At 47.2% G+C, this 26,635-nt stretch overlaps 1 protein-coding gene across 1 annotated transcript in view; it reads left to right on the top strand.

The window, feature by feature from the left end:
• macrod2 (mono-ADP ribosylhydrolase 2) overlaps positions 1-26,635 on the top strand; it is a 1,271,393-nt gene that overhangs the window by 884,498 nt on the left and 360,260 nt on the right. The window contains exon 7 of the mRNA XM_055638840.1: positions 22,779-22,900. Within this exon, the coding sequence (XP_055494815.1) occupies positions 22,779-22,900 (122 nt within the window). The remainder of the gene's footprint in view (positions 1-22,778; positions 22,901-26,635) is intronic.

The following is a 26,635-nucleotide window of genomic DNA, read 5'->3' as shown; positions in this document are numbered from 1 at the left end:
TCCTCAGGTTGCGTAAAGAGTCGTAACGTTTTTCTGATCGCCGCAGGATTTTGAAATGTTCAAAACTTTTCGGCGACTGTGGGCTTGACGTAGCTTGTCTTCTCCTGACGTAGGCGCTGTTGTAGATTGTCGCCAGGTGACGTTGGTTGTCGCCAGGTGATGACTTTGGTGAATTCCATTGGCGACTTCTTACGTCAACCCACATCAACCGGCAACAGGTACCGGCGACTGAATTATCTTCAGTCGTCGTCGATAGGGTCGTTACATAGAAACATAGAAACATAGAAATTAGGTGCAGGAGTAGGCCATTCGGCCCTTCGAGCCTGCACCGCCATTCAATATGATCATGGCTGATCATCCAACTCAGTATCCCGTACCTGCCTTCTCTCCATACCCCCTGATCCCTTTAGCCACAAGGGCCACATCTAACTCCCTCTTAAGTACAGCCAATGAACTGGCCTCAACTACCTTCTGTGGCAGAGAATTCCAGAGATTCACCACTCTCTGTGTGAAAAAACCTTTCCTCATCTCGGTCCTAAAAGATTTAACCCTTATCCTTAAACTGTGACCCCTTGTTCTGGACTTCCCCAACATCGGGAACAATCTTCCTGCATCTAGCCTGTCCAACCCCTTAAGAATTTTCTAAGTTTCTATAAGATCCACCCCTCAATCTTCTAAATTCTAGCGAGTACAAACCGAGTCTATTCAGTCTTTCTTCATATGAAAGTCCTGACATCCCAGGAATCAGTCTGGTGAACCTTGTCTGCACTCCCTCTATGGCAAGAATGTCTTTCCTCAGATTAGGAGGCCAAAACTGTACGCAATACTCCAGGTGTGGTCTCACCAAGACCCTGTACAACTGCAGTAGAACCTCCCTGCTCCTATACTCAAATCCTTTTGCTATGAATGCTAACATACCATTTGCCTTCTTCACTGCCTGCTGCACCTGCATGCCTGCCTACTTTCAATGACTGGTGTACCATGACACCCAGGTCTCGTTGCATCTCCCCCTTTCCTAATTGGCCACCATTCAGATAATAATCTACTTTCCTGTTTTTGCCACCAAAATGGATAACCTCACATTTATCCACATTATACTGCATCTGCCATGCATTTGCCCACTCACCCAGCCTATCCAAGTCACCTTGCAGCCTCCTAGCATCCTCCTAGCACAGCTAACACTGCCCCCCCCAGCTTAGTGTCATCCGCACCCGTTACTTGTCATAGCTTGTCGCAGGTTGACTTTGGTTGTCGCCTGTGTGGTTGTAGATTTGTAGGTGTGGTCGTATGTGGACGTCCTAATGGGTCGCTGGTTGTCGGTAGCTTGCCGTAGCTTGACTAGGTGGTAGGTTGTCGTAGACATTGTTGTAGGCGGGTGGGGTGGGGGGGGGGAGGGTGTCCAGTTGCAGCTTTTTCGACGACCTGCCACGACTGTTACGGCCGCTGGCGATCACCGAAAAAATCACCTAAGTGGGACAGGCCCTTTATTGAAACATATAAGATTATTAAAGGTTTGGACACGCTGGAGGCAGGAAACATGTTCCCGATGTTGGGGGAGTCCAGAACCAGGGGCCACACAGTTTAAGAATAAGGGGTAAGCCATTTAGAACGGAGATGAGGAAACAATTTTTCACACAGAGAGTTGTGAGTCTGTGGAATTCTCTGCCTCAGAGGGCGGTGGAGGCCGGTTCTCTGGATACTTTCAAGAGAGAGCTAGATAGGGCTCGTAAAGATAGCGGAGTCAGGGGATATGGGGGGAAGGCAGGAACGGGGTACTGATTGTGGATGATCAGCCATGATCACATTGAATGGCGGTGCTGGCTCGAAGGGCCGAATGGCCTACTGTTGCACCTATTGTCTATTGTCTATTGTCACATGAGTTTCCCACATCAGTGAGCCTCAATTGCAACCACACACTTTTACAATCTCCATAATTGCTTATCTCCTAACTATCAGATCAAACTGTGCATAATAGGTTGCCGCATGATTTTATATAAGCTGTGATGATATATTCTGGAGCAACCACTGAGAACTGAAGCACTGGACATCCCAACTGATGATCCTAAACCCCATTTTATCGCCAAAACATGATATCGAATCATCAATGATGAACAACCTGCAACTCTAGCACACCGTAGATTTGGCAACGTGGACAGTTGATTATATTTCCCGATCGTAGATCGAGTTTTACAACAGCGACAAGCCAATTATAACTGTTTTTTTCTCCCTTGGGCCCCACAAACGATACCTGCCATAACTTTGTCGAGTCATGCAGAGTGAGGAAACAGGCCCTTCGGCCCAACTTGCCCACACTGACCAACATGCCCCATACCCACTAGTCCCACCTGCCTGCATTTGGCCCATACCCCTTGATGTAGGAAGGGCAGCAGTTCCAGGGTGCAGAATCTGTGGAATTCATTGCCGCAGATGGCTGTGGAGGCCAAGTCTTTTAAAGTGTAGATTAGACAATAGGCAATTGGTGCAGGAGTAGGCCATTCGGCCCTTCGAGCCAGCACCGCCATTCACTGTGATCGTGGCTGATCATCTACAATCAGTACCCCGTTCCTGCCTTCTCCCCATATCCCCTTACTCCGCAATCTGTAAGAGCTCTATCTAACTCTCTCTTGAAAGCATCCAGAGAATCGGCCTCCACTCCACTGCCTTCTGAGGCAGAGAATTCCACAGATTCACAACTCTCTGGGTGAAAATGTTTCTCCTCATCTCAGTTCTAAATGGCCTTATTTTTAAACTGTGACTTCTGGTTCTGGACTCCCCCAACATCGGGAACATGTTTCCTGCCTCTAGCGTATCCAATCCATTAATAATCTTATATGTTTCAATGAGATTCCTTCTCATCCTTATAAATTCCAGTGTATACAAGCCCAGCCGCTCCATTCTATCAACATATGACAGACCCGCCATCCAGGGAATTAACCTTGTGAACCTACGCTGCACTACCTCAAGAGCAAGAATGTCCTTCCTCAAATTTGGAGACCAAAACTGTACGCAATACTCCAGATGTGGTCTCACCAAGACCCTGTACAACTGCAGTAGAACCTCCCTGCTCCTATACTCCTGTAGGCAGCGCGACTCTCGTCAGCAGCGGCCTCTGCAGCCCGTCTGCGTTTTTATTATTTTCTGTCTATGTTTCTATGTAGTTTTTGTTATTTTTTGTTGGGGGGTGTGTGTATGGGAGGGAGGGAGGGGGAAACGTTTAAATCTCTCCCTGCACGGGAGACCCGACCTTTTCTTGTCGGGTTTCCGTCATCGTTGGGGCTGCAACGAGGAGCGGCCTCCAACAGGAAGAGACCGGGGACTCTGGTGCTACGACTCACCGTCACCGTCGCGGGGCCTGGCCGAGTCCGGAGCGGGTGGAGCGGTGGAGGAGGAGCGCTGCTGCTGCTGCTGCTGCTGCGGCCCGAACTCCGGAGATTCGGAGGCTTCAACTGCAGGTCTGGTGGACGGCGGCACCGGGAGCCCGCGGGTCCCTGGAGGGAGACCGCTTTTCAGGGCTCCCTGAGTTGCAGGGTTGAAGAGCTCCTGGAGCGGGGCCTGACATCACCACCCCGCGCGGCTTGGAATGGCCACGGGACTCTGCGAGCGCACGCCGGGGGCTCTAACACCAAGACCCGGTGTGCGACCTCGCACCACCCGGCGTGGCTTTAATGGCCGCGGGACAATCGCCATCGCCAGCCGGGGGGCTTTGACTTTGACTCTGACATGGGGGGGGGGGGAGAGTGCAGTGGAGAGATAAGTTTTTTTGGCCTTCCATCACAGCAATGTGATGGATGTTTATGTAAATTATGTTGTGTCTTGTGTCTATTTGTTTGTAATGTATGGCTGCAGAAACGGCATTTCGTTTGGACCTCAAGGGGCCCAAATAACAATTAAATTGTATCTTGTATCTTGTACTCAAATCCTTTTGCTATGAATGCTAACATACCATTCGCTTTCTTCACTGCCTGCTGCACCTGCATGCCTTCTTTTAATGACTGGTGTACCATGACACCCAGGTCTCGTTGCATCTCCCCTTTTCCTAATCGGCCACCATTTAGATAATAGTCTACTTTCCTATTTTTGCCACCAAAGTGGATAACCTCACATTTATCCACATTATACTGCATCTGCCATGCATTTGCCCACTCACCCAGCCTATCCAAGTCACCTTGCAGCCTCCTAGCATCCTCCTCACAGCTAACACTGCCCCCCAGCTTCGTGCCATCCGCAAACTTGGAGATATTGCCTTCAATTCCCTCGTCCAAATCATTAATATATATTGTAAATAGCTGGGGTCCCAGCACTGAGTCTTGAGGTACCCGACTAGTCACTGCCTGCCATTCTGAAAAGGACCCGTTTTCTCCTACTCTTTGCTTCCTGTCTGCCAGCCAGTTCTCTGGCTACATCAATACTGAACCCCCAATACCGTGTGCTTTAAGTTTGTATACTAATCTCTTATGTGGGACCTTGTCGAAAGCCTTCTGGAAGTCCAGATACACCACATCCACTGGTTCTCCCTTATCCACTCTACTAGTTACTTCCTCGAAAAATTCTATAAGATTCGTCAGACATGATTTACCTTTCATAAATCCATGCTGACTTTGTCAAATGATTTCACCACTTTCCAAATGTGCTGCTATCCCATCTTTAATAACTGATTCTAGCAGTTTCCCCACTACCGATGTTAGACTAACTGGTCTGTAATTTCCCGTTTTCTCTCTCCCTCCCTTTTTAAAAAAGTGGGGTTACATTAGCTACCCTCCAATCCTCAGGAACTACTCCAGAATCTAAGGAGTTTTGAAAAATTATCACCAATGCATCCACTATTTCTGCGGCTACCTCCTTAAGTATTCTGGGATGCAGCCTATCTGGCCCTGGGGATTTATCGGCCTTTAATTCATTCAATTTACCTAACACCACTTCCCGGCTAACCTGGATTTCACTCAGTTCCTCCATCTCATTTGACCCGCGGTCTCCTGCTATTTCCGGCAGATTATTTATGTCTTCTTTAGTGAAGATAGAAACAAAGTAGTTATTCAATTGGTCTGGCATGTCCTTGTTCCTCATGATCAATTCACCTGTTTCTGACTGCAAGGGACCTACATTTGTTTTAACTAATCTCTTTCTTTTCACATATCTATAAAAACTTTTGCAGTCAGTTTTTATGTTCCCTGCCAGTTTTCGTTCATAATCTATTTTCCCTTTCCTAATTAAGCCCTTTGTCCTCCTCTGCTGGACTCTGAATTTCTCCCAGTCCTCTGGTAGGCGGCTTTTTCTGGCTAATTTTTATGCTTCATCTTTTGTTTTGATACTATCCCTGATTTCTCTTGTTATCCATGGAAGCACTACCTTCCCTGATTTATTCTTTTGCCAAACTGGTATGAACAATTTTTGTGGTTCATCCATGCAGTCTTTAAATGCCTTCCATTGCATATCCACCGTCAACCCTTTAAGAATCAATTGTCAGTCAATCTTGGCCAATACACGTCTCATACCCTCAGTTACCTTTCTTTAAGTTCAGCACCCTTGTTTCTGAATTAACAATGTCACTATCTCCCAGTGTACGTACTCCCTTCAGAAAGAAAACTCCAGTCCGACCACATCATAGAAAAAGATGAATTATTTTTTCAAGGTTGATTTAATTTCTATTTCTTTACACCGCATTCTTTCATTCTGCAGTAACATCCTAAAACCATCCAGATCGTTTTAAGCGTGGACATTCTGCGTCGTGTTTTGTTTGCATTTAGACATCCTTTAAGGGGCTGTCCCACTGTACAAGCTAATCCAAGAGCTCTCCCGAGTTTAAAAAAAAATCAAACTCGTGGTAAGCACGTAGAATGTACGTAGCGGGTACGTCGGAGCTCGGGGACGTCCCTTACCGGCTCGTAACGCTAACGGCAGGTACTCGGGAAACACGGTAAACTCGGGAAGACTCGTGAAGATTTTTCAACATGTTGAAAAATGTCCACCAGAGCCCCGAATACCTACGAGCGGCCATTACCGTAATTCTCCGAGTTCGAATCGGGGCAAACTCGGGAGAACTCTTGAATTAGCTCGTACAGTGGGACGGTGTATTTGATCCTCAATAGGAATTCATTCCCAGATTGTAGAGATCTCAAAAAGCAGTCTTGCAAATCACCAACTTTGATTACCGCTAGTAATTTGACTGATTTAGGAAGAGGATGTGCTAAGCTGCCGTCGTTCTGGTGTAAGGATTGACGTAGCCCACACATGCTAATTAAGGATTCCATTCTTGCAAAATCTTTTATGGATTGTCAGTCATGATGTGCTTTGTTGATTCTTAGAGTGCGTGCATGATTGCGATGGGTAGCAAGAAAGTGCTTTTAATCACAGCTTGTCAACTCAAGTAGATTCTAATAAGTTTAATTGCACAGCAGTATCTCATCATCTTCAGCATCACCTCAGTCGGATTTTTTTCTGCGCGCCTTTCATTGTCAGATGAAAATCCTTTATACTAAAGTTTTGCGTTTGTACTTGGCTTATTTATCCCTGGCTCGGGATACTTTGTGTCTGTCGCTGCCCTTTACCTGGTGACTGTTCGCATAACTTTTTTTATTTTATTTTCCTAATTAATCAAAAATATTTATTCAAATATTAAAATAATATTTACAGTACAGTAAGAAACAAAACAGAACCCACCATCATAAGCAAATTTGTAGATGGCACAAAGCTGGGTGGCAGTGTGAACTGTGAGGAGGATGCTATGAGAATGCAAGGTGACAGGTTGGGGGAGTGGGCAGATGCATGGCAGATGCAGTTTAATACGGATATGTTTCTATGTTTCTATAAATGTGAGGATATCCGCTTTGGTAGCAAAAACAGGAAGGCAGATTACTATCTAAATGGCATCAAGTTGGGAAAAGGGGAAGTACAACGGGATCTGGGGGTCCTTGTACATCAGTCTATGAAAGTAAGCAGTGTTCAAGAAGGAACTGCAGATGCTGGAAAATCGAAGGTACACAAAAATGCTGGAGAAACTCAGCGGGTGCAGCAGCATCTACGGAGCGAAGGAAATAGGTAACGTTTCGGGCCGAAACCCTTCTTCAGACTCTAGTCTGAAGAGTCTGAAGAAGGGTTTTGGCCCAAAATGTTACCTATTTCCTTCACTCCATAGATGCTGCTGCACCCGCTGAGTTTCTCCAGCATTTTTGTGTACCTATGAAAGTAAGCATGCAGGTACAGCAGGCAGTGAAGAAAGCGAATGGCATGTTGCCCTTTAGAACAAGAGGAATCAAATCTAGGAGCAAAGAGGTCCTTCTGCAGTTGTGCAGGGCCCTAGTAAGACTACACCTGGAGTATTGTGTGCAGTTTTGGCCTCCTAATTTGAGGAAGGACATTCTTGCTATTGAGGTTATGAGCGTAGGTTTACAAGGTTAATTCCCGGGATGGCAGGACTGTCATATGCTGAGAGAATAGTGCAGCTGGGCTTGTAAATTTGGAACTCTCTGCCACAGAGGGTAGTTGAGGCCAGTTCATTGGCTATATTTAAGAGGGAGTTAGATGTGGCCCTTGTGGCTAAGAGGATCAGAGGGTATGGAGAGAAGGCAGGTACGGGATACTGAGTTGGATGATCAGCCATGATCATATTGAATGGCGGTGCAGGCTCGAAGGGCCGAATGGCCTACTCCTGCACCTAATTTCAATGTTTCTATGTTTCTATGTCACTATGACTTGTCACACGTGACAATAAAGTATTCATTCATTCAGATTAACGAGGGCATGCGCAGCGTTCCTTTTGGGCCTGTCCCACTTAGGCGACTTTTTAGGCGACTGCAGGAGACTACATGGTCGCCACATGTTCGCGGGCGGTTGCCGGGGAGTCGCCTTCATTGTCGTGAGGAGTTCCCGCATTCTGGGAACTAATCGCGGCCTCGTTATGGTCGCCGCATGTTGAAAAATTAACGGCAGCCAGAATGAAGCCGCCATGAAGAGTAGCGAGAATTCTCGTGCCGTAGGCGCAGAGGAAGTGGGTCGCCAGGAGGCCGTAGATTGTCGTAAGTTCTCATTGGTTGAAACCGGTACTGACCGGTGAATTTCATTGGCTCATTGGGGGAAAAAAGGTAAGCAGTAGTTTTCAGAACCAAGGATAACCGACCGGTAATGTTAAATGTCCGCCGAGCTTCACAGCCGTGTATCCCTGGCTTCTTAAAAGTTGTCTCCACTCCTTCTCCCTCCGTCTTTTAAAAGACTTACACTGTGCTTTTGCCGTCTTAATTACAGTGCCAACCTTCCTGGTCATCGCGGTGTGTGTCTGTATCACATTGGCTTTGCACCGTGTGAATTTCACTCAGACAGTGCTCCCCCCACTTGCCCTGTCCCCCGCCTGCATAACGGGCTGGTGAAGGAAGCGATGTGTGTGTGTGTGTGTGTGTGTGTGTGTGCGTGTGTGCGTGTGCGCGTGTGTGCGTGTACATGCGTGTACATGCGCGTGCGTGTGCATGCGTGTGTGTGCGTGTGCGTGTGCGTGTGTGTGTGCGCGTGTCCCACTCTGACAGTCGCCTGCAGTCGCCTGAAAAACCACCTAAGTGGAACAGGTCCATTTGACATAGAAACATAGACAATAGGTGCAGGAGTAGAGGCCATTCGGCCCTTCGAGCCTGCAACGCCATTCAATATGATCATGGCTGATCATCCAACTCAGTATCCTGTACCTGCCTTCTCTCCATACCCCCTGATCCCTTTAGCCACAAGGGCCACATCTAACTCCCTCTTAAATATAGCCAATGAACTGTGGCCTCAACTACCTTCTGCGGAAGAGAGTTCCAGAGATTCACCACTCTCTGTGTGAAAAATGTTTTTCTCATCTCGGTCCTAAAAGATTTCCCCCTTATCCTTAAACTGTAACCCCTTGTTCTGGACATAGGGCGTGTCCCACTCCTTAGAAGTCCTCGTGGAATGAAGGATCTCACAGTGATGGGGGAACTGTCTCTCAAGTTCGATTAGTGCCAGATGTGGATCAATCAACAAGGCCACCTGTCCTCAAACACTCGATTGTCTGTTGATGAAACCACCTGGCTCTAAAGCGACCGAGATCTCGTGTCCGATGGCTGCACACCTATTTAGTTTAGTTTAGTTTAGAGATACAGCGTGGAAACAGGCCCTTCAGCCCTCCTGGTCCATGCTGCCCAGCGAATCTCGCATATTGACATTATGCTACACCCACTAGGGACAATTTTTACATTTACCAAGCCAATTAACCTACAAACCTGTACGTCTTTGGAGTGTGGGAGGAAACCGAAGATCTCGGAGAAAACCCACGCAGGCCATGGGGAGAGCGTACAGACAGCACCCGTAGTCAGGATCGAACCTGGGTCTCTGGCGCTGTAAAGGTTGTAAGGCAGCAACTCTACCGCTGCGCCACCGTGACTGCCCCCATTGAGCCGGGTAAGTGCCGTGGTCTTTGCTGGCTCAGTCACCCAAGAAATTATTCCCCTCTGTGTGTCCGTCGCGTATGATCCGCATCAATGTGTGGGAAGGAACTGCAGACGCTGGTTTACACCCAAGACAGACACAAAATGCTGGAGTAACTCAGCGAGACAGGCAGCATCTCTGGAGAATAGGAATGGGAGACCCTTCTTCAGACCAAGAGTCAGGGGAGAGAGAGACACAGAGATAAGGAAGGGATGTTTTCTCACCATGTTTCACACCTTGACCTTCCTTATCTCAGTGTCTCCCTCGCTCCTGGCTCTCAGTCTGGTGTAGCGTCTCGGCCTGAAATGTCACCCATTCCTTCTATCCTGAGATGCTGCCTGTCCCGCTGAGTTGCTCCAACATTTTAACCATATAACCATATAACAATTACAGCACGGAAACAGGCCATCTCGGCCCTACAAGTCCGTGCCGAACAACTTTTTTTCCCCTTAGTCCCACCTGCCTGCACTCGTACCATAACCCTCCATTCCCTTCTCATCCATATGCCTATCCAATTTATTTTTAAATGATACCAATGAACCTGCCTCCACCACTTCCACTGGAAGCTCATTCCACACCGCTACCACTCTCTGCGTAAAGAAGTTCCCCCTCATATTACCCCTAAACTTCTGTCCCTTAATTCTGAAGTCATGTCCTCTTGTATGAATCTTCCCTATTCTCAAAGGGAAAAGCTTGTTCACAGCAACTCTGTCTATCCCTCTCATCATTTTAAAGACCTCTATCAGGTCCCCCCTTAACCTTCTGCGCTCCAGAGAATAAAGACTTAACTTATTCAACCTATCTCTGTAACTTAGTTGTTGAAACCCAGGCAACATTCTAGTAAATCTCCTCTGTACTCTCTCTATTTTGTTGACATCCTTCCTATAATTGGGCGACCAAAATTGTACACCATACTCCAGATTTGGTCTCACCAATGCCTTGTACAATTTTAACATTACTCCCAGCTTCTATACTCAATGCTCTGATTTATAAAGGCTAGCATACCAAAAGCTTTCTTTACCACCCTATCTATATGAGATTCCCACCTTCAAGGAACTATGCACGGTTATACTCAGATCCCTCTGTTCAACTGCATTCCTCAATTCCCTACCATTTACCATGTACGTCCTATTTTGATTTGTCCTGCCAAGATGTAGCACCTCACATTTATCAGCATTAAACTCCATCTGCCATCTTTCAGCCCACTCTTCTATCTTTGGTGCTGTTCAGTTTCAGTTTAGTTTAATGTCACGTGTACCGAGGTATGGTGAAAACTTTTGTTTTACGTGCTAACCAGTCAGCGGAGAGATAATGGTAGACAAAAATGCTGGAGACACTCAGCGGGTGAGGCAGCATCTATGGATCGAAGGAAATAGGCGACGTTTCGGGCCGAAACCCTTCTTCAGACATCAGTGGAAAGATAATACATGGTTACATTCCAGCCATATAGGATTGTTAAGGGATTGGACACGCTAGAGGCAGGAAATATGTCCCCGATGTTGGGGGAGTCCAGAACCAGGGGCCACACAGTTTAAGAATAAGGGGTAAGCCATTTAGAACGGAGACGAGGAAACACTTTTTCTCACAGAGAGTGCTGAGTCTGTGGAATTCGCGGTCTCAGAGGGCGGTGGAGGCCGGCTCTCTGGATGCTTTCCGGCGGCTGTCACTGTACTCAACAACGTACCTCGGTGACTGCCAATCACCACCAGCCCCCCCAGGACACTTATTATTATTTATTCAAATCGTTCGCTATGTCGCTCTTCCAGGGAGATGCTAAATGCATTTCGTTGTCTCTGTACTGTACACTGACAATGACAATTAAAATTGAATCTGAATCTGAATCTTTCAAGAGAGAGCTAGATAGGGCTCTTAAAGATAGCGGAGTCAGGGGATATGGGGAGAAGGCAGGAACGGGGTACTGATTGGGGTTGATCAGCCATGGTCACATTGAATGGCGGTGCTGGCTCAAAAGGCCAAATGGCCTACACCTGCACCTATTGTCTATTGTCTATTCATAGTGTACACATCTTTATTATTTTTGATTACTCTATTTCCCGGAGTTATCCCAAGAGTATTTTTTCAGATGATCTGAATCATTGCAAGCGACCTCCTCAAATGAGAGAGTGGGATCAGAGACTGTGAATATTCTTGAGGCAGAAGGGTTACAATGGAAATGCAAAGTTAAAGATTTTTAAAAAATGTCACATTGATGACCTTAAGTGAAGGCCCAAACACATGCCAGACTTTGTCATAAAGTCATAAGTAATAGGAATAGAATTAGGCCATTCAGCCCATTAAGTCTACTCCGCCATACAATCATGGCTGATCTAATGCACCCTCCTAAGCCCATTCTCCTGCCTTCTCCCCATAACCCTTGACACCCGTACTAATCAAGAATCTATCTATCTCTGCCTTAAAAATATCCACTGACTTGGCCTCCACAACCTACTGTGGCAAAGAATTCCACAGATTCACCACCCTCTGACACAAGAAATTGCTCCTCATCTCCTTCCTCCTTTTCCTCTGCCCTTTAATTGTGAGGTTATGACCTCTGGTCCCATTAGTGGAAACATCCTCTCCACATCCACTCTATCCAAGCCTTTCACTACTCTATATGTTTCAGTGAGGCTCCCCACCCCCTCATTCCTGGCCCTCCTCTCGCCCAGCTTTTTCCCCTCGCATATCCCTCCCCACACAGTTTGAAGAAGGGTCTTGACCCGAAACGTCACCTATCCATGTTCCCCATAGATGCTGCCTGACCCGCTGAGTTACTCCAGCACTCTGTGAAACGTCACCTATCCATGTTCTCCATAGATGCTGCCTGACCCGCTGAGTTACTCCAGCACTCTGTGAAACGTCACCTATCCATGTTCCCCACAGATGCTGCCTGACCCGCTGAGTTACTCCAGCACTCTCTGTGAAACGTCACCTATCCATCTTCTCCACAGATGCTGCCTGACCCGCTGAGTTACTCCAACACTCTGTGTCTTCTAAAGCACAAAACGTTTATTCACGCACGGCAAAGTAATTTGGGCGGCCACGGTGGCACAGCGGTAGAGTTACTGCTTTACAGCGCTTGCAACGCCGGAGACCCGGGTTCGATCCCGACTACGGGTGCTGTCTGTGCGGAGTTTGTACGTTCTCCCCGTGACCTGCGTGGGTTTTCTCCGAGAACTCCGGGTTTCCTCCCGCATTCAGGTTTGTACAGTAGGTGAATTGGCTTGGTATAAGTGTAAATTATCCCTAGAGTGTTCGGGATAGTGTTAATGTGCGGGGGATCGCTGGTCGGTGCGGACTCGGTGGGCCGAAGGGCCTGTTTCCTCGTTGTATCTCAAAAACGAAACTAAATTCAAGCTAAACCCATAGAGGGGTTCTCATAAGGTGATACATTGGCTTTCGATTCTCCCAGAGAATGACACAGAGGTCCCTATGCAGGGGCATTGGCTTCAAACGCCATTGAATGCATGCTCTGACAACAGTTGCGACAGATTAATTTACACGTCGAGAGTAACGAATGGCCTCCGCGACTCCTACAGACAGTTTATCCAATGTCACAAACGTCAAATTACTCAAGGGGATTGAGAATAGTGAGCGGCAAAAACATAACTGGATCACACAAAAATGCTGGAGAAACTCAGCGGGTGCAGCAGCATCTATGGAGCATAGGAAATAGGCAACGTTTTGGGACGAAACCCTTCAGGCAACCTATTCTTAGAGAAACCCTTCTTCAGACCTAAGGAAATAGGTAACGTTTCGGGCCGAAACCCTTACGGGTTTCGGCCCGAAACGTTGCCTATTTCCTTCGCACCATAGATGCTGCTGCACCCGCTGAGTTTCTCCAGCAATTTTGTGTACCTTCGATTTTACAGCCTCTGCAGTTCCTTCTTAAACATAACTGGGTCCTTCTCAAGCCCCTATTGAATCTCCGTCCACAAGTGTAGCAGCTTTGATGTACTAAGATGAAACTGTCAGCTCGATTGAAAGGGCAAGCCCGCAACTGAGTTTGTGCTATTCCATCTCATTACTTTTTAACACCAATCAATCGAAGAGGCAGTAACTAATTAACAGTTCTGGAGCTCCCATCCTTTGTAAATTTACAACAGAGACTGCTTTCTTTGGGCCTAGAAAAACCAGCTTTGTGTCCTGAGATGTGGGGGGAAAAAGGAGTAAGCCATTTAGAACGGAGACGAGGAAACACTTTTTCTCACAGAGAGTGGTGAGTCTGTGGAATTCTCTGCCTCAGAGGCCTGAAGAAAGGTGCTGTCTCAATATGTCGCCTGTCCATTCCCTCCACACATGCTGCCTGACCAGCTGAGTTCTTCTTGCACTTTCTGTGGCAGTCCCAACATGAGTATGTGACATTTCGTGTTGGGACCTTCTTCAGTCCTGACCCGAAATCATGTTCTCCACAGATGCTGCCTGACCTTCTCTCCTTTCTCCTTCTTCCCTTCTCCCCCGGAGATGCTGCCTGAGCTGCTGAGTTACTCCAGCTTTTTGTGTCCATCTTCTCCAGTTCTCGAGTCTCCCCCAACACCTTGATTTTGAATATCAAATGTATGTTGGATACATAGATATTGCTGCCACTGTGACATGGAACTGAATAGAGTCATAGAGTGTAGAAACAGGCCCTTCGGCCCAACTTGCCCACAACAGCCAACCTGTCCCAGCTGCACCAGTCTCACCTGACCATGTTTGGTCCCTATCCCTCCAAACCTATCCATGTACCTGTCTAACTGTGTCTAAACATTGGGACAGTCCCGGCCTCAACTACCTCCTCTGGCAGCTTGTTCCACACACCCACCACCCTTTTATGTGAAAAAGTTACCCCTCAGATTCCTATTAAATCTTTTCCCCTTCACCTTAAACCTATGTCCTCTGGTCCTCGATTCCCCTACTCTGGGCAAGAGACTCTGTGCATCATCCCTACCTATTCCTAGCATGATTTTATAACCTCTATAAGACCACCCCTCATCCTCCTTCGCTCCAGAGACCGAGCCTACTCAACCTCTCCCTATAGCTCACACCCTCTAGTCCTGGCAACACCCTCGTAAATTTGATATCAGTCAACATTAAAAAAAATAAGCACCCTGATAGACGTTATTAATGCTGATCAATATCATTGCATGTAGACACAAAATGATGGAGCAACTCAGCGGGACAGGCAGCATCTCTGGAGAGAAGGAATGTGGGACGTATCGGGTCAAGACCCTTCTTCAGACTGATGTCAGGGGAGTGGGCGGGACAGAGATAGAATGTAGTCGGAGACAGTAAAGGGCCTGTCCCACTGTACCAGGTAATTCAAGAGTTCTCCCGAGTTTCCCCTGATGCGAACTCGGAGAATTACGGTAACAGCCGCTCGTAGGTACTCGGGGACTCGCTTCACGAGTCTTCCCGAGCTTACCGCGATTCCCGCGTACCTGTCGTTAGCGTTACGAGCCGCTAAGAGACGGCCCCGAGCTCCGACGTACCCGCAATGTACATTTTAGGTGCTTACCACGAGTTTGATTTTTTTTTTAACTCGGGAGAGCTCTTGAATTGGCTCGTACAGTAGGACAGCCCCTTATCCAAACTACAAACTGTGTTGGTTGGCTTTAGCTCTGCACTAATATAATTTTTAAATATAATTTTTTTTATTTTGTCGTGTCTATGATTAGTGTGTTACCTCGTACAGTGGGACAGGCTTTTTAGATTGGTGGAAGAACTTGGAAGGGGGAGGGGATGGAGGGAGAGGGAAAGCAAGGGCTATCTGAAGCTAGAGAAGTCAATGTTCATACCGCTGGGGTGTAAGCTGCCCAAGCGAAATATGAGGTGCTGTTCCTCCAATTTGCGCTGGGCCTCACTCTGACAATGGAGGAGGCCCAGGACAGAAAGGTCAGATTGGGAATGGGAGGGGGAGTTAAAGTGCTGATTTAAAACATTTGGTGGGACATGAACCAGCAGAAACAATGGGTCTGCCAGGACAGTTGTGTTTGTAGATTTTGTGGAGAAGATAAAATCGGGCTGGGGAACGATAGGGTTGGAGGCTGTGGAGGGCAGAGAGCCGGAAGTAATGAAATGAGAAATGTTGATATTTAGGCCTGGTGCTCGCCGGTGGGGTCATGCATGGTCCAAGGATAAGTAGGAGGAGGTGTCTGAGAGTTATCGCCTGGCCTCAGCCTGGTAGAGGTCAGCGCGCCAGACTACCACGGCTGTTGCTGCAGAGTGAGCGGATGGTTGTACGTTCGGGGGGGGGGGGGGGGAGAGAGGTTAGAGCCAGTAAGGGGAGTGGAAACATTGATGTTCCGCCAGCAGTTGGATATGAAAAGGTCTAAAGAAGGTAGAAGGCCAACCGGAATACACTGAATTAACACTCAAAACTTATCTTCTGTTGTGACGGCATTTGAACTTCAGTGATGGACGTCTTTGCATTTGCCATTAGTTGCCCACATTACCATATTGAAATAAGTGCGCTCATTAGAGTTATCTATTAAAAACTATGCATATGTAATGTACGATTAATTGAGCCAGTTCTTTCCAGCTCCATCCTCGATGTTTATACATGATTGCAAATGTTGGCCACCAGAGGTGATTTTACACTTTGGACTTCGTGGCAAATCATTAAAATATTTGATTAAAAACGACACCATGTACATTTTCCTCAACAATGCAACTGAAACTCTCTAGTTTAGTTGACTTTATAGCCAGGTACAGTTAAAAGCTTTTGTTGCATGCTAACCAGTCAGCAGAAAAACTGTACATAGTTACAATCGAGCCTTCCACAGTGCACAGATACAGGGTAAAGGGAATAATGTTTAGTGCCAGAAATGCTCACAATAAACATCACAATTCCATAATTAACGTAAGAAAAAGGTGCTGTTGGAGTAGGTTTAAAAGAGTGTGTTCAGTTTAGTTTAGTTTAGAGATACAGCGCTGAAACAGGCCCTTCGGCCCAACGAGTCCATTCCGATCCCCGCACTTTGCCTCCACCCTACACACACACATGAGGGACAATTTTACATTTACACCAAGCCAATTAACCGACAAACCTGCACGTGTGGGAGGAAACCGAAGAGCTCGGGCAAAACCCACGCAGGTCACGGGGAGAACGTGCCAACTCCGCACAGACAGCTCCCGCTGTCAGGATCGTAGTTATGCTGAGCTATGCAATCGTTGGGAGTTGTGAGGTTGCGGCCTTCAAAATAAATATTACTTTTGCACAATCATTATGCCACGCATAGTTGTGACAAATAACATCTTATCCGTGAAAGCAAATTGACAAATCTCATCCCATCTCTTCAAGAATTGATGAGCATCAAATAAGTAATAGATTGACGCCTGTCTTCGGATATGTAAACAGCATCGTCAAAATTCAAATCAAGGAAGTGAATGACAAATATAAAAATTGCATATCAAAAAATAATGAAAAATTATTTTAAGATGGAATTTGATATTGAGTTTAGAATGCCGTGTGCGTTAAAGCTATGTGGGTGAAATCCTGTGGGAAGACACATCTTATTAAAGCCCGCAGTTGTGTTAACTTTAGTTTAGAGATAGAAACATAGAAACATAGACAATAGGTGCAGGAGTAGGCCATTCGGCCCTTCGAGCCTGCACCGACATTCAATATGATCATGGCTGATCATCCAACTCCGTATCCTGTACCTGCCTTCTCTCCATACCCCCTGTTCCCTTTAGCCACAAGGGCCACATCTAACTCCCTCTTAAATATAGCCAATGAACTGGCCTCAACTACATTCTTTGGCAGAGAATTCCACAGATTCACCACTCTCTGTGTGAAAAATGTTTTTCTCATCTCGGTCCTAAAAGACTTCAGCGCGGAAACGGGCCCTTCGGCCCACCGAGTCCGCGCCGACCAGCGACAGCCGCTCACTAACGCTATCCAACACACACACACTAGGGACAATTTGCATTTATACCGAGCCAATTAACCTACAAGCCGGTACGTCTTTGGAGTGTGGGCGCAAACCGGAGCTTCCCAGAAAAAACCCCACGCAGGGCGTACAAACTCCGTACACATGGCACCCGTGGTCGGGATGGATCCCGGGTCTCTGGCGCTGTAACGCAGCAACGCTACTGCTGCGCCACCGTGCCACAGTTTCAAGCAGTGGAAATGATTCCGTCTGAAGAAGGGTTCCAGCACGAAACATCGACAGTCCATTCTCTCCACTGATGCTGCCTGGCCCGCTGAGTTCTTCCAGCACTTTGTGTGTTGCTCAAGATTCCAGCATCTGGAGTCCCTTTTTTGAGTCAGATTTGCCTGAAGACGGGTCTCACTCAAACGTCACCTCTCCATGTTCTCCACAGATGCTGCCTGACCCGCTGAGTTACTCCAGCACTCTGTGAAACGTCACCTATCCATGTTCTCCACAGATGCTGCCTGACCCACTGAGTTATGGTGCAGCAGCATCTATGGAGCTAAGGAAATAGGCAACGTTTCGGGCCGAAATCCTTCTGGAAATAGGCAACGTTTTGGGCCGAAACCCTTATGGGTTTCGGCCCAAAACGTTGCCTATTTCCTTAGCGCCTTAGATGCTGCCTGACCCGCTGAGTTCCAGCACCCTGTGAAAGTTACCTATCCATGTTAGATGCTGCCTGACCCGCTGAGTTACTCCAGCACTCTGTGAAACGTCACCTATCCATGTTCTCCACAGATGCTGCCTGACCCGCTGAGTTACTCCAGCACTCTGTGAAACGTCACCTATCCATGTTCTCCACAGATGCTGCCTGACCCCTGAGTTACTCCAGCACTCTGTGAAACGTCACCTATCCATGTTCTCCACAGATGCTGCCTGACCCGCTGAGTTACTACTTTGTGTAGGGAGAAACTACAGATGCTGGTCTGAAGAGGGATCTTGACCTGAAACGTCACCCATGCTCTCTAGTCACTCCAGCGTTTTGTCAGTTTTAATTGTTGACCAACATCGGCAAGCCCTTGTTTATTTTCTCTTTCTTTTCCTAAATTGACTCTCATTCACGCTCCTCTCCTGCAAATCCACGGTCACCTTGCTCTGTGTCCTCACGTCTTTGTGTTTGGGCTGAGGGCCTCTCGATTGATTCACTAAAGTCCCCGATGGCTTCATTATTGTCACCTACCTCCAGACAAATGTGCTCCTCATCGTATGCCAGGGGTCCAGAACTCCAGCGACACACCTTGTCAGATGTCCGACTTCACCAAGATCGCAACATTATGCTTTTTCCGGTACAGAAACGTATTCAGCACTGAAACAGCTGGAGGCTTCTGAGATCCCAGCAAAGGTGTTTCATTATATATTTTCCTCCAGACTTTTAATGAGAGGGCAAGTTCCGTTTTTCATGACTGCAACCTGATTTTGTGTGTTATCCTGTGGGTGGGTTGTTTGCTATGATGCACTCGTGGCACAGAATTGGCCAACCAGTCAAGGCGGTATTGTGTGAAGAAGTGGTCTCCATCCGAAATGTCGCCCATTCCTTCTCCCCAGAGATGCTGCCTGTCCCGCTGAGTTACTCCGGCATTTTGTGTCCACCTTCGATCTAAACCGGCATCTGCAGTTTTTTCCTCCACAAGGCAGTAATGTTTCCACTCCAGCCTCCTTCACCCAACTGCACCGATTGGTCCTCTTTCATAACCGTAACTACCTCCTCTGGACTCCTGGCGGGCACGGTGGGCGCAGCGGTAGACTTGCTGCCTCGCAGCGCCAGAGACCCGGGCTCGATCCTGACCACGGGTGCTGCCTGTGTGGAGTTCGCACGTGCTTCCTGTGACCGTGTGGGCTTGCATGTTTTATGGGTCATTCCTAATTGTCGTGTTGACACTTGCGGGCGGAGCACCAAGGCAAATTCCTTGTATGTGAATACTTGGCAAATAAAACATTCATTCATTCATGTTAATTGGCCTTTTGTAAATCTCCCCTCTTGTGTAGGGAGTGGTTGCAAAAGTGGGAGAACATAGAACTAGTATGAACGGGTGATCAATGGTCGGCATGGGCTTGATGGGCTGAAGGGCCTGTTTCCATGCTGTATCTCTACATTAAACTGCATTGATCATTAACTGTGTGTGTGTGTGTGTGTGTGTGTGTGTGTGTGTGTGTGTGTGTGTGTGTGTGTGTGTGTGTGTGCCTGTGTGTGTGTGTGTGTGTGTGTGTGTGTGTGTGTGTGTGTGTGTGTGTGCCTGGGTGTGTGTGTGTGTGTGTGTGTGTGTGTGTGTGTGTGTGTGTGTGTGTGTGTGTGTGTGTGTGTGTATATATGTGTGTGTGTATGTGTGTGTGTGTGTGTGTGTGAATCTGTGTGTGTGTGTGTATGTATGTCTGTGTGTCTGTGTGTGTGTGTGTGTGTTTATGGTGTTTACAGAGTACTATGTTTACATATATGTTCTGCTGGTGCGAGTAAGCGTTTTATTGTTCCATTTGTTCCATTCTAGGACATATGACAATAAAACACTCTTGCCTCTTGAGTGAGCGGGTGATCGATGGCCGACATGCACTGGGTGGGCCGAAGGGCCTGTTTCCACGCTGCATCTTTCCCATCAACTCAATCCGTGCTCTTCCTTTCACCTCTCCTCTACAATCGAGGATCCCACATTCTGTTTACTCTGTTAATGAAGATATTTCTTTTATTTTTTTTGACGTAACTCTCTTTGATATTTGTGCCCCCTGTGAGTGTATCTTCACCGCCACGTGAGACCCATTTGGTGATCTGGAAGTCCCCTGGCAACTCCCATCTCGCCCCTCGTCCACACACAACATCGCTGCAGTTAGCCTTGCCTCTAACCCTCAACTGAAATAGCTTTGTAGTTTCTCTTTTCCCATGGATTCCAATGTGGTCCCATTAGCCTCATTGTAATTATGGTCCATTGCCTCTGCTTGGCATCTCTGCTCCCCCCGCCTGTAAGCAGAACAAGCTGATTGCAGAAGCTAAGGGACTTAACTGCATCATGTAAAATGTTCTTCGAGACGCAGATCAGATTACCCATTTCGTTTGAATTTATCTGTTCATTTCAAATGTCAGTAGATTTTCATTCCTGCTTGCAGGAGGTGCTTTGTCTGTCCAATTACACAATGGTAGCTCACTCCTTGGAGAGTGACATCCTGTCTTTGCCGAGGATTGAACAAAAAAATATTTCTTCTCGTATTCACAGCAGCGAAGTTAAGCTCGATGGACACGGGGCCTGCCTTTATTATGCTGCAAGATTACAGTGCAGTGCTGAATGTGAAGTTAAAATGAATTAAAGGCAGATCTAATTGATTACACCTCCAGAGTCTGAATTCATTACTAACTCAAATAGAACCATTTTATAAACTGGAAGGATTTCTTTCGGAGATGTTTAAAGTGCGGGATTGGCTTTCTTTGTATGAATGATCTCAAAATTAATGCACAATAACTATTTTAGTTCACATTTTGGTATGTTCTTTAAAAAAAACTGCATGGAGCTGGTCGTGTGGCAATTGGCAAAATTCAACAGTAAAATGTTTCACAGCATGTAGCTGCAAATGTTTTTTAAATATAATTTAATGATTCATTCCATATTGGTCTGAAAGATTTCTTATGTCTCTGTTGTTCTTTCATAAGATTTAGACGCTTGTAGAATTGTCTATCATTGAGTCAGACAATAGACAATAGACAATAGGTGCAGGAGCAGGCCATTCAGCCCTTCGAGCCAGCGCCGCCATTCAATGTGATCATGGCTGATCATCCCCAATCAGTACCCCGTTGCTGCCTTCTCCCCATATCCCCTGTCCTTTACTCTCTCTTGAAAGTATCCGGAGAACTGGCCTCCACTGAGGCAGAGAATTCCACAGACTCACAACTCTCTGGGTCAAAAAGTGTTTCCTCGTCTCCGTTCAAAATGGCTTACCCCTTAATCTTAAACTGTGGCCTCCCCCAACATCGGGAACATGTTGTTTAAGAGGGAACTGCAGATGCTGGAGAATCGAAGGTTACACAAAAAAGCTGGAGAAACTCAGCGGGTGCAGCAGCATCTATGGAGCGAAGGAAATAGGCAACGTTTCGGGCCGAATCGGCCCGAAATGTTGCCTATTTCCTTCGCTCCATAGATGCTGCTGCACCCGCTGAGTTTCTCCAGCTTTTTTGTGTAACCATCGGGAACATGTTTCCTGCCTCTAGTGTGTCCAAACCCTTAATGATCTTATATGTTTCTATAAGATCCCTTCTCATCCTTCTAAATTCCAGAGTGTACAAGCCCAGCTGCTCCATTCTATCAACATATGTCCTATCCAGATAACTGACCAAATGTATTTTAACTCACCACCTTTCTTTTGTTCTTTTTCGATCTATCTTTTCACTTTCCACTTTTTTCCTTTCTTGTTTTATTTTTCTTTTCTCTTTTCATTTTCATAGTTTAGGTTATAAGGTTAAAAATGAAGCTGTACAATAATTGACGCCAAATGTTTTATCTCTGTACAAGTTCAAGTTCAAGTTAGTTTATTGTCATGTGTCCCTGTATAGGACAATGGAATTCTTGCTTTGCTTCAGCACACAGAACACAGTAGGCATTTACTACAAAACAGATCAATGTGTCCATATACGATGATATAAATATATACACACACATGAATAAATAAACTGGTAAAGTGCAAATAACAGAAAGTGGTTATTAATAATCAGAGTTTTGTCCGAGCGAGGTTTAATAGCCTGATGGCTGTGGGGAAGTAGCTATTCCTGAACCTGGTTATTGCAGTCTTCAGGCTCCTGTACCTTCTACCTGAATGTAGCAGGGAGATGAGTGTGTGGCCAGGATGGTGTGGGTCTTTGATGATACTGCCAGCCTTTATGAGGCAGCGACTGCGATAAATCCCCTCGATGGAAGTAAGGTCAGAGCCGATGATGGACTGGCCAGTGTTTACTACTTTTTGTAGTCTTTTCCTCTCCAGGGCGCTCAAGTTGCTGAACCAAGCCACGATGCAACCGGTCAGCATGCTCTCTACTGTGCACCTGTAGAAGTTAGAGAGAGTCCTCCTTGACAATCCGACTCTCCGTAATCTTCTCAGGAAGTAGAGGCGCTGATGAGCTTTCTTGATAATTGCGTTAGTGTTCTCGGACCAGGAGAGATCTTCAGAGATGTGCACGCCCAGGAATTTGAAGCTCTTGACCCTTTCAACCATCGACCCATTGATATAAACGGGGCTGTGGGTCCCCCTCCTACTCCTTCCAAAGTCCACAATCAGTTCCTTGGTTTTGCTGGTGTTGAGGGCCAGGTTATTTCGCTGGCACCATATGGACAGTTGCTCGATCTCCCTTCCATATTCTTCTATAGAAATTCTTCTATTGCTTCTAATAGAAATAAATATTTTAAAAAAGCAAAAAAAAACTCTCCGATGTTAAGCAAATTAAATGTTGTTCCTTTCTGCACTCAGATGTCATCCACACCGTGGGGCCGATAGCAAGAGGAAACTGTGATGAGCGTCTGAAACGCCAACTGAGGAACTGCTATGAAAATTCCCTGATGTTGCTGGAGACTCAAGGGCTGCGATCTATCGTAAGTGTCACTCTTGCCTAAACCTATGAATGTAACTCGTAAAGAGGCCTGTCTGCCCCTCCTTCTAAATATTGTGCATCAAATGTCTGCAAAGTTTCATCGTGTATAGTGGACCGGCACGGTGGCGCAGCGGTAGTGTAGCTGCCTTACAGCGCCAGAGACCCAGGTTCAATCCTGACCACGGGTGCTGTATGTGTGGAGTTTGCACGTTCTTCCTGTGACGGTGCAGGTTGGCAGGACAATTGGTCTTTGTAAATCTCCCCGAGTGTGTACTTTCTCTCCGGGACCATGTGGGCTTTCTCCAGGTGCTCTGGTTTCCTCCCAGATTCCAAAGACGTACAGGTTTGTAGGTTAATTGGCTTTGGTAAAATTGTAAGATTGTCCCAAGAGTGTGTAGGATAGCGCTAGTGTACGGGGATCACCGGTCGCCGTGGGCTCGGCGAGACAAAGGGCCTATTCTGCGCTGCACCTCTGAACTAAACTAAACTGAATTAGAAGGTAAACACAAAATGCTGGACTAACTCAGCGGGACAGGCAGCATCTATGGAGAGAAGGAATGGGTGACGTTTCGGGTCGAGACCCTTCTTCAGACTGATGTCGGGGTGGGGGGGGCAGACGATTTCATTTGCTCCTTTTCCCCCCATCCCCCGCCCTATCCACTCACGCATAGCCCCCAACTGCGCAGGCGTGGCTAGAGAGGGAGGGGGTGGGGGGGTAGAGAGGAAGGATAGAGGGAGGGGAGGGGGGTAGAGAGGGAGAGGAGGTGAAGGGGGTAGAGGGTGAGGGGGGGGTTAGAGAGAGGGGGGAGGAGGGGTAGAGAGGGAGAAGGGTAGAGTGGGTGGGGGTAGAGAGGGATGGGGAGAGAGAGGAGGTAGAGTGGGGGGGAGGGAGGTTAGAGGGTGAGGGGGGAGGGGGGTAGAGAGGGAGGGGGGTAGAGAGAGGGAGGTAGAGAGGGGAGAGGGAGGGTAGAGAAGGGGGGAGGGAGGGTAGAGAGGGAGGGGTAGAGAGGGAGTGTAGTCATTTGAACAACTCTCCCTACCCCCTCCCCTCCCTCAACCCCCCCCCTCCCCCCCCACTCTCCCTCTTCTCTCCACAGCTGCAGCATGACCCACCGAGTTACTCCACCATTTTGTGTCTACCTTCGATTCTATCCAGCCTCTGCTGTTCTTCCTTAAACCAAAGTAGATGTGAAAAGCTGCGCTGTGCTCGTTTGTGACAAGGATTGTGCACGCCTCAGCAATAATTATAGACCCACATAATTAGTGCTTCTGTCACTGTCTCAACAGAATAAAATCATTACTTTCTGGTGGTGCTAACGAGACATTTGTACCCAAGACTCCTCAGAATTAAAGGACGTCCCTGTCGGAAGGGGACGAGGAAAGGGCCTGTCTCACTTGGCGATTTGTCTCGGCAGCTGCCGGCGTCATTGACTGATGTATCAGGGTCACCGATAGATTTTGAACATTTCCAAATCCAGCGGCGACAAAAAAAGAATGTCGCGACACTCGAGGAGACGCCGCGCGCCAATGCGTCCTCACGCCGCGACTTTATCGGTCACCTGATACGGCAGTCAATGCTGCCGACAGTCGCCGAAAAAAATCACCAAGTGGGACGGGCCCTGAAGGATTTCTTAAGTCAGAGGGTGGTGAATCTGTGGATTTCATTGCCACAGAAGGCTGTGCAGGCCAAGTCAGTGGATGTTTGTAAGGCGGAGATTGATGGATTCTTGATTAGTACGGGTGTCAGGGGTTATCGGGAGAAGGCAGGAGAATGGGGTTGAGAGGGAAAGATAGATCAGCCATGATTGAATGGCATAGTAGACTTGATGGGCCGAATGGCCTAAATCTGCTTCGATCAATTATGAACTTAAGATGTAACATTTGGTGTAAGAACGACATCAATCTTTGCCAACCAATCATCTCAATGTTTTTTTACATTTATTTACAGCAGTGCTGATGTGAGCCCCATATTTTTCTTGTAGAATCATATAGCACGGAAACAGGCCCTTCAGCCCATGCTGACCATGATGCCCCATCTACACTAGTCCCTCCTGCTTAGACGGACGAGTTGGGCTGAAGGGCTTGTTTCCGTGTCGTATGACTTTACGACTTTCAATACTTCTACCACCTCACCAATTGAAACATATAAGATTGTTACGGGTTTGGACACGCTAGAGGCAGAAAACATGTTCCCGATGTTGGGGGAGTCCAGAACCAGGGGCCACAGTTTAAGAATAAGGGGTAAGCCATTTGGAACGGAGACGTGGAAACACTTTTTCTCACAGAGAGTTGTGAGTCTGTGTAATTCTCTGCCTCAGAGGGCAGTGGAGGCAGGTTAAATATAGCCAATGAACCGGCCTCAACTACCTTCTGTGGCAGAGAATTCCATAGATTCACCACTCTCTGTGTGAAAAATGTTTTTCTCATCTCGGTCCTAAAAGATTTCCCCCTGATCCTTAAACTGTGACCCCTTGTCCTGGACTTCCCCATCATCGGGAACAATCTTCCTGCATCTAGTCTGTCCAACCCCTTAAAAATAAACACTTTTTCTCACGGAGAGTGGTAAGTCTGTGGAATTCTCTACCACAGAGGGCGGTGGAGGCAGGTTCTCTGGATGCTTTCAAGAGAGAGCTAGATAGGGCTCTTAAAGATAGCGGAGTCAGGGGATATGGGGCGAAGGCAGAAACGGGGTACTGATTGTGGATGATCAGCCATGATCACATTGAATGGCGGTGCTGGCTCGAAGGGCAAAGTGGCCTACTCCTGCACTTATTGTCTATTGTCTATTGTCTATTGTCTATTGTCACCCCGGGAACATTATCATTGGCAGCAGTTTGAATCAACCACAGCTCCTTGGTTTGGTTTAGTTTAGTTTAATTTAGTGTAGAAATACCGCATGAAACAGGCCCTTCAGCCCACCGAGTCCGTGCCAACCAGCGATCACCCGTAACGTTAGTTCTATCCAAGTTCAGTTGCGTTTAGTTCATTGTCACGAGTACCGAGGTACAGTGAAAATCCTTTTGTTGCGTGCTAACCAGTCAGCACCAGGACATTACCTGAATACAATTGATCCATTTACAATGTACAGATACATGATAAGGGAATAACGTAAGTAAAGCCAGCAAAGTCCGATCAAGGATACACCAACGAGGTAGATAGTAGTTCAGGACCGCTGTCTGGTTGTGGTAGGGTGAGTCAGTTGCCTGATAACAACTGGGAAGAAACTGCCCCTGAATCTGGAGGTGTTTTCACACCACTATACCTTTTGCTTGATGGGAACTAAGGCCTGCACACTCGGGACATTTCACAGAAACCAATTACAATGTTTTGTCACTGTATGTCATGTTGTCACTTGCGGGCGGAGCACCAAGGCAAATTCCTTGTATGTGAATGCTTGACCAATAAATGTATTCATTCATTCATTCACTCACCTACAAACCTGTACGTCTTTGGAGTGTGGGAGGAAACCGGATAAAACCCACGCAGGTCACGGGGAGAACGTACAAACTCCGTACAGACAAGCAAGCAAGACGTGCAGTCAGGATGGAACCCGGGTCTCTGGCGCCGTGAGGCAGCGACTCTACTGCTGCGCCACCATGCCGCCCGATAGGGCCTGTCCTCCCACTTGGCTGTCATTTGCGCGTAATTTACGCGTTATGATGCGTGAAGCGCGCACAGTGGCAGTAACGCACGGCGTGGCGACGCACGGCGACGCAGGATTTTGCGATGTACAAAA

Source organism: Leucoraja erinacea, chromosome 8, assembly GCF_028641065.1.
Source record: "Leucoraja erinacea ecotype New England chromosome 8, Leri_hhj_1, whole genome shotgun sequence".
NCBI classification, from domain to species: Eukaryota; Metazoa; Chordata; class Chondrichthyes; order Rajiformes; family Rajidae; genus Leucoraja; species Leucoraja erinaceus.
Note: the sequence above shows the minus strand (reverse complement) of the source record. Positions and strands in the feature narration are given on the sequence as shown.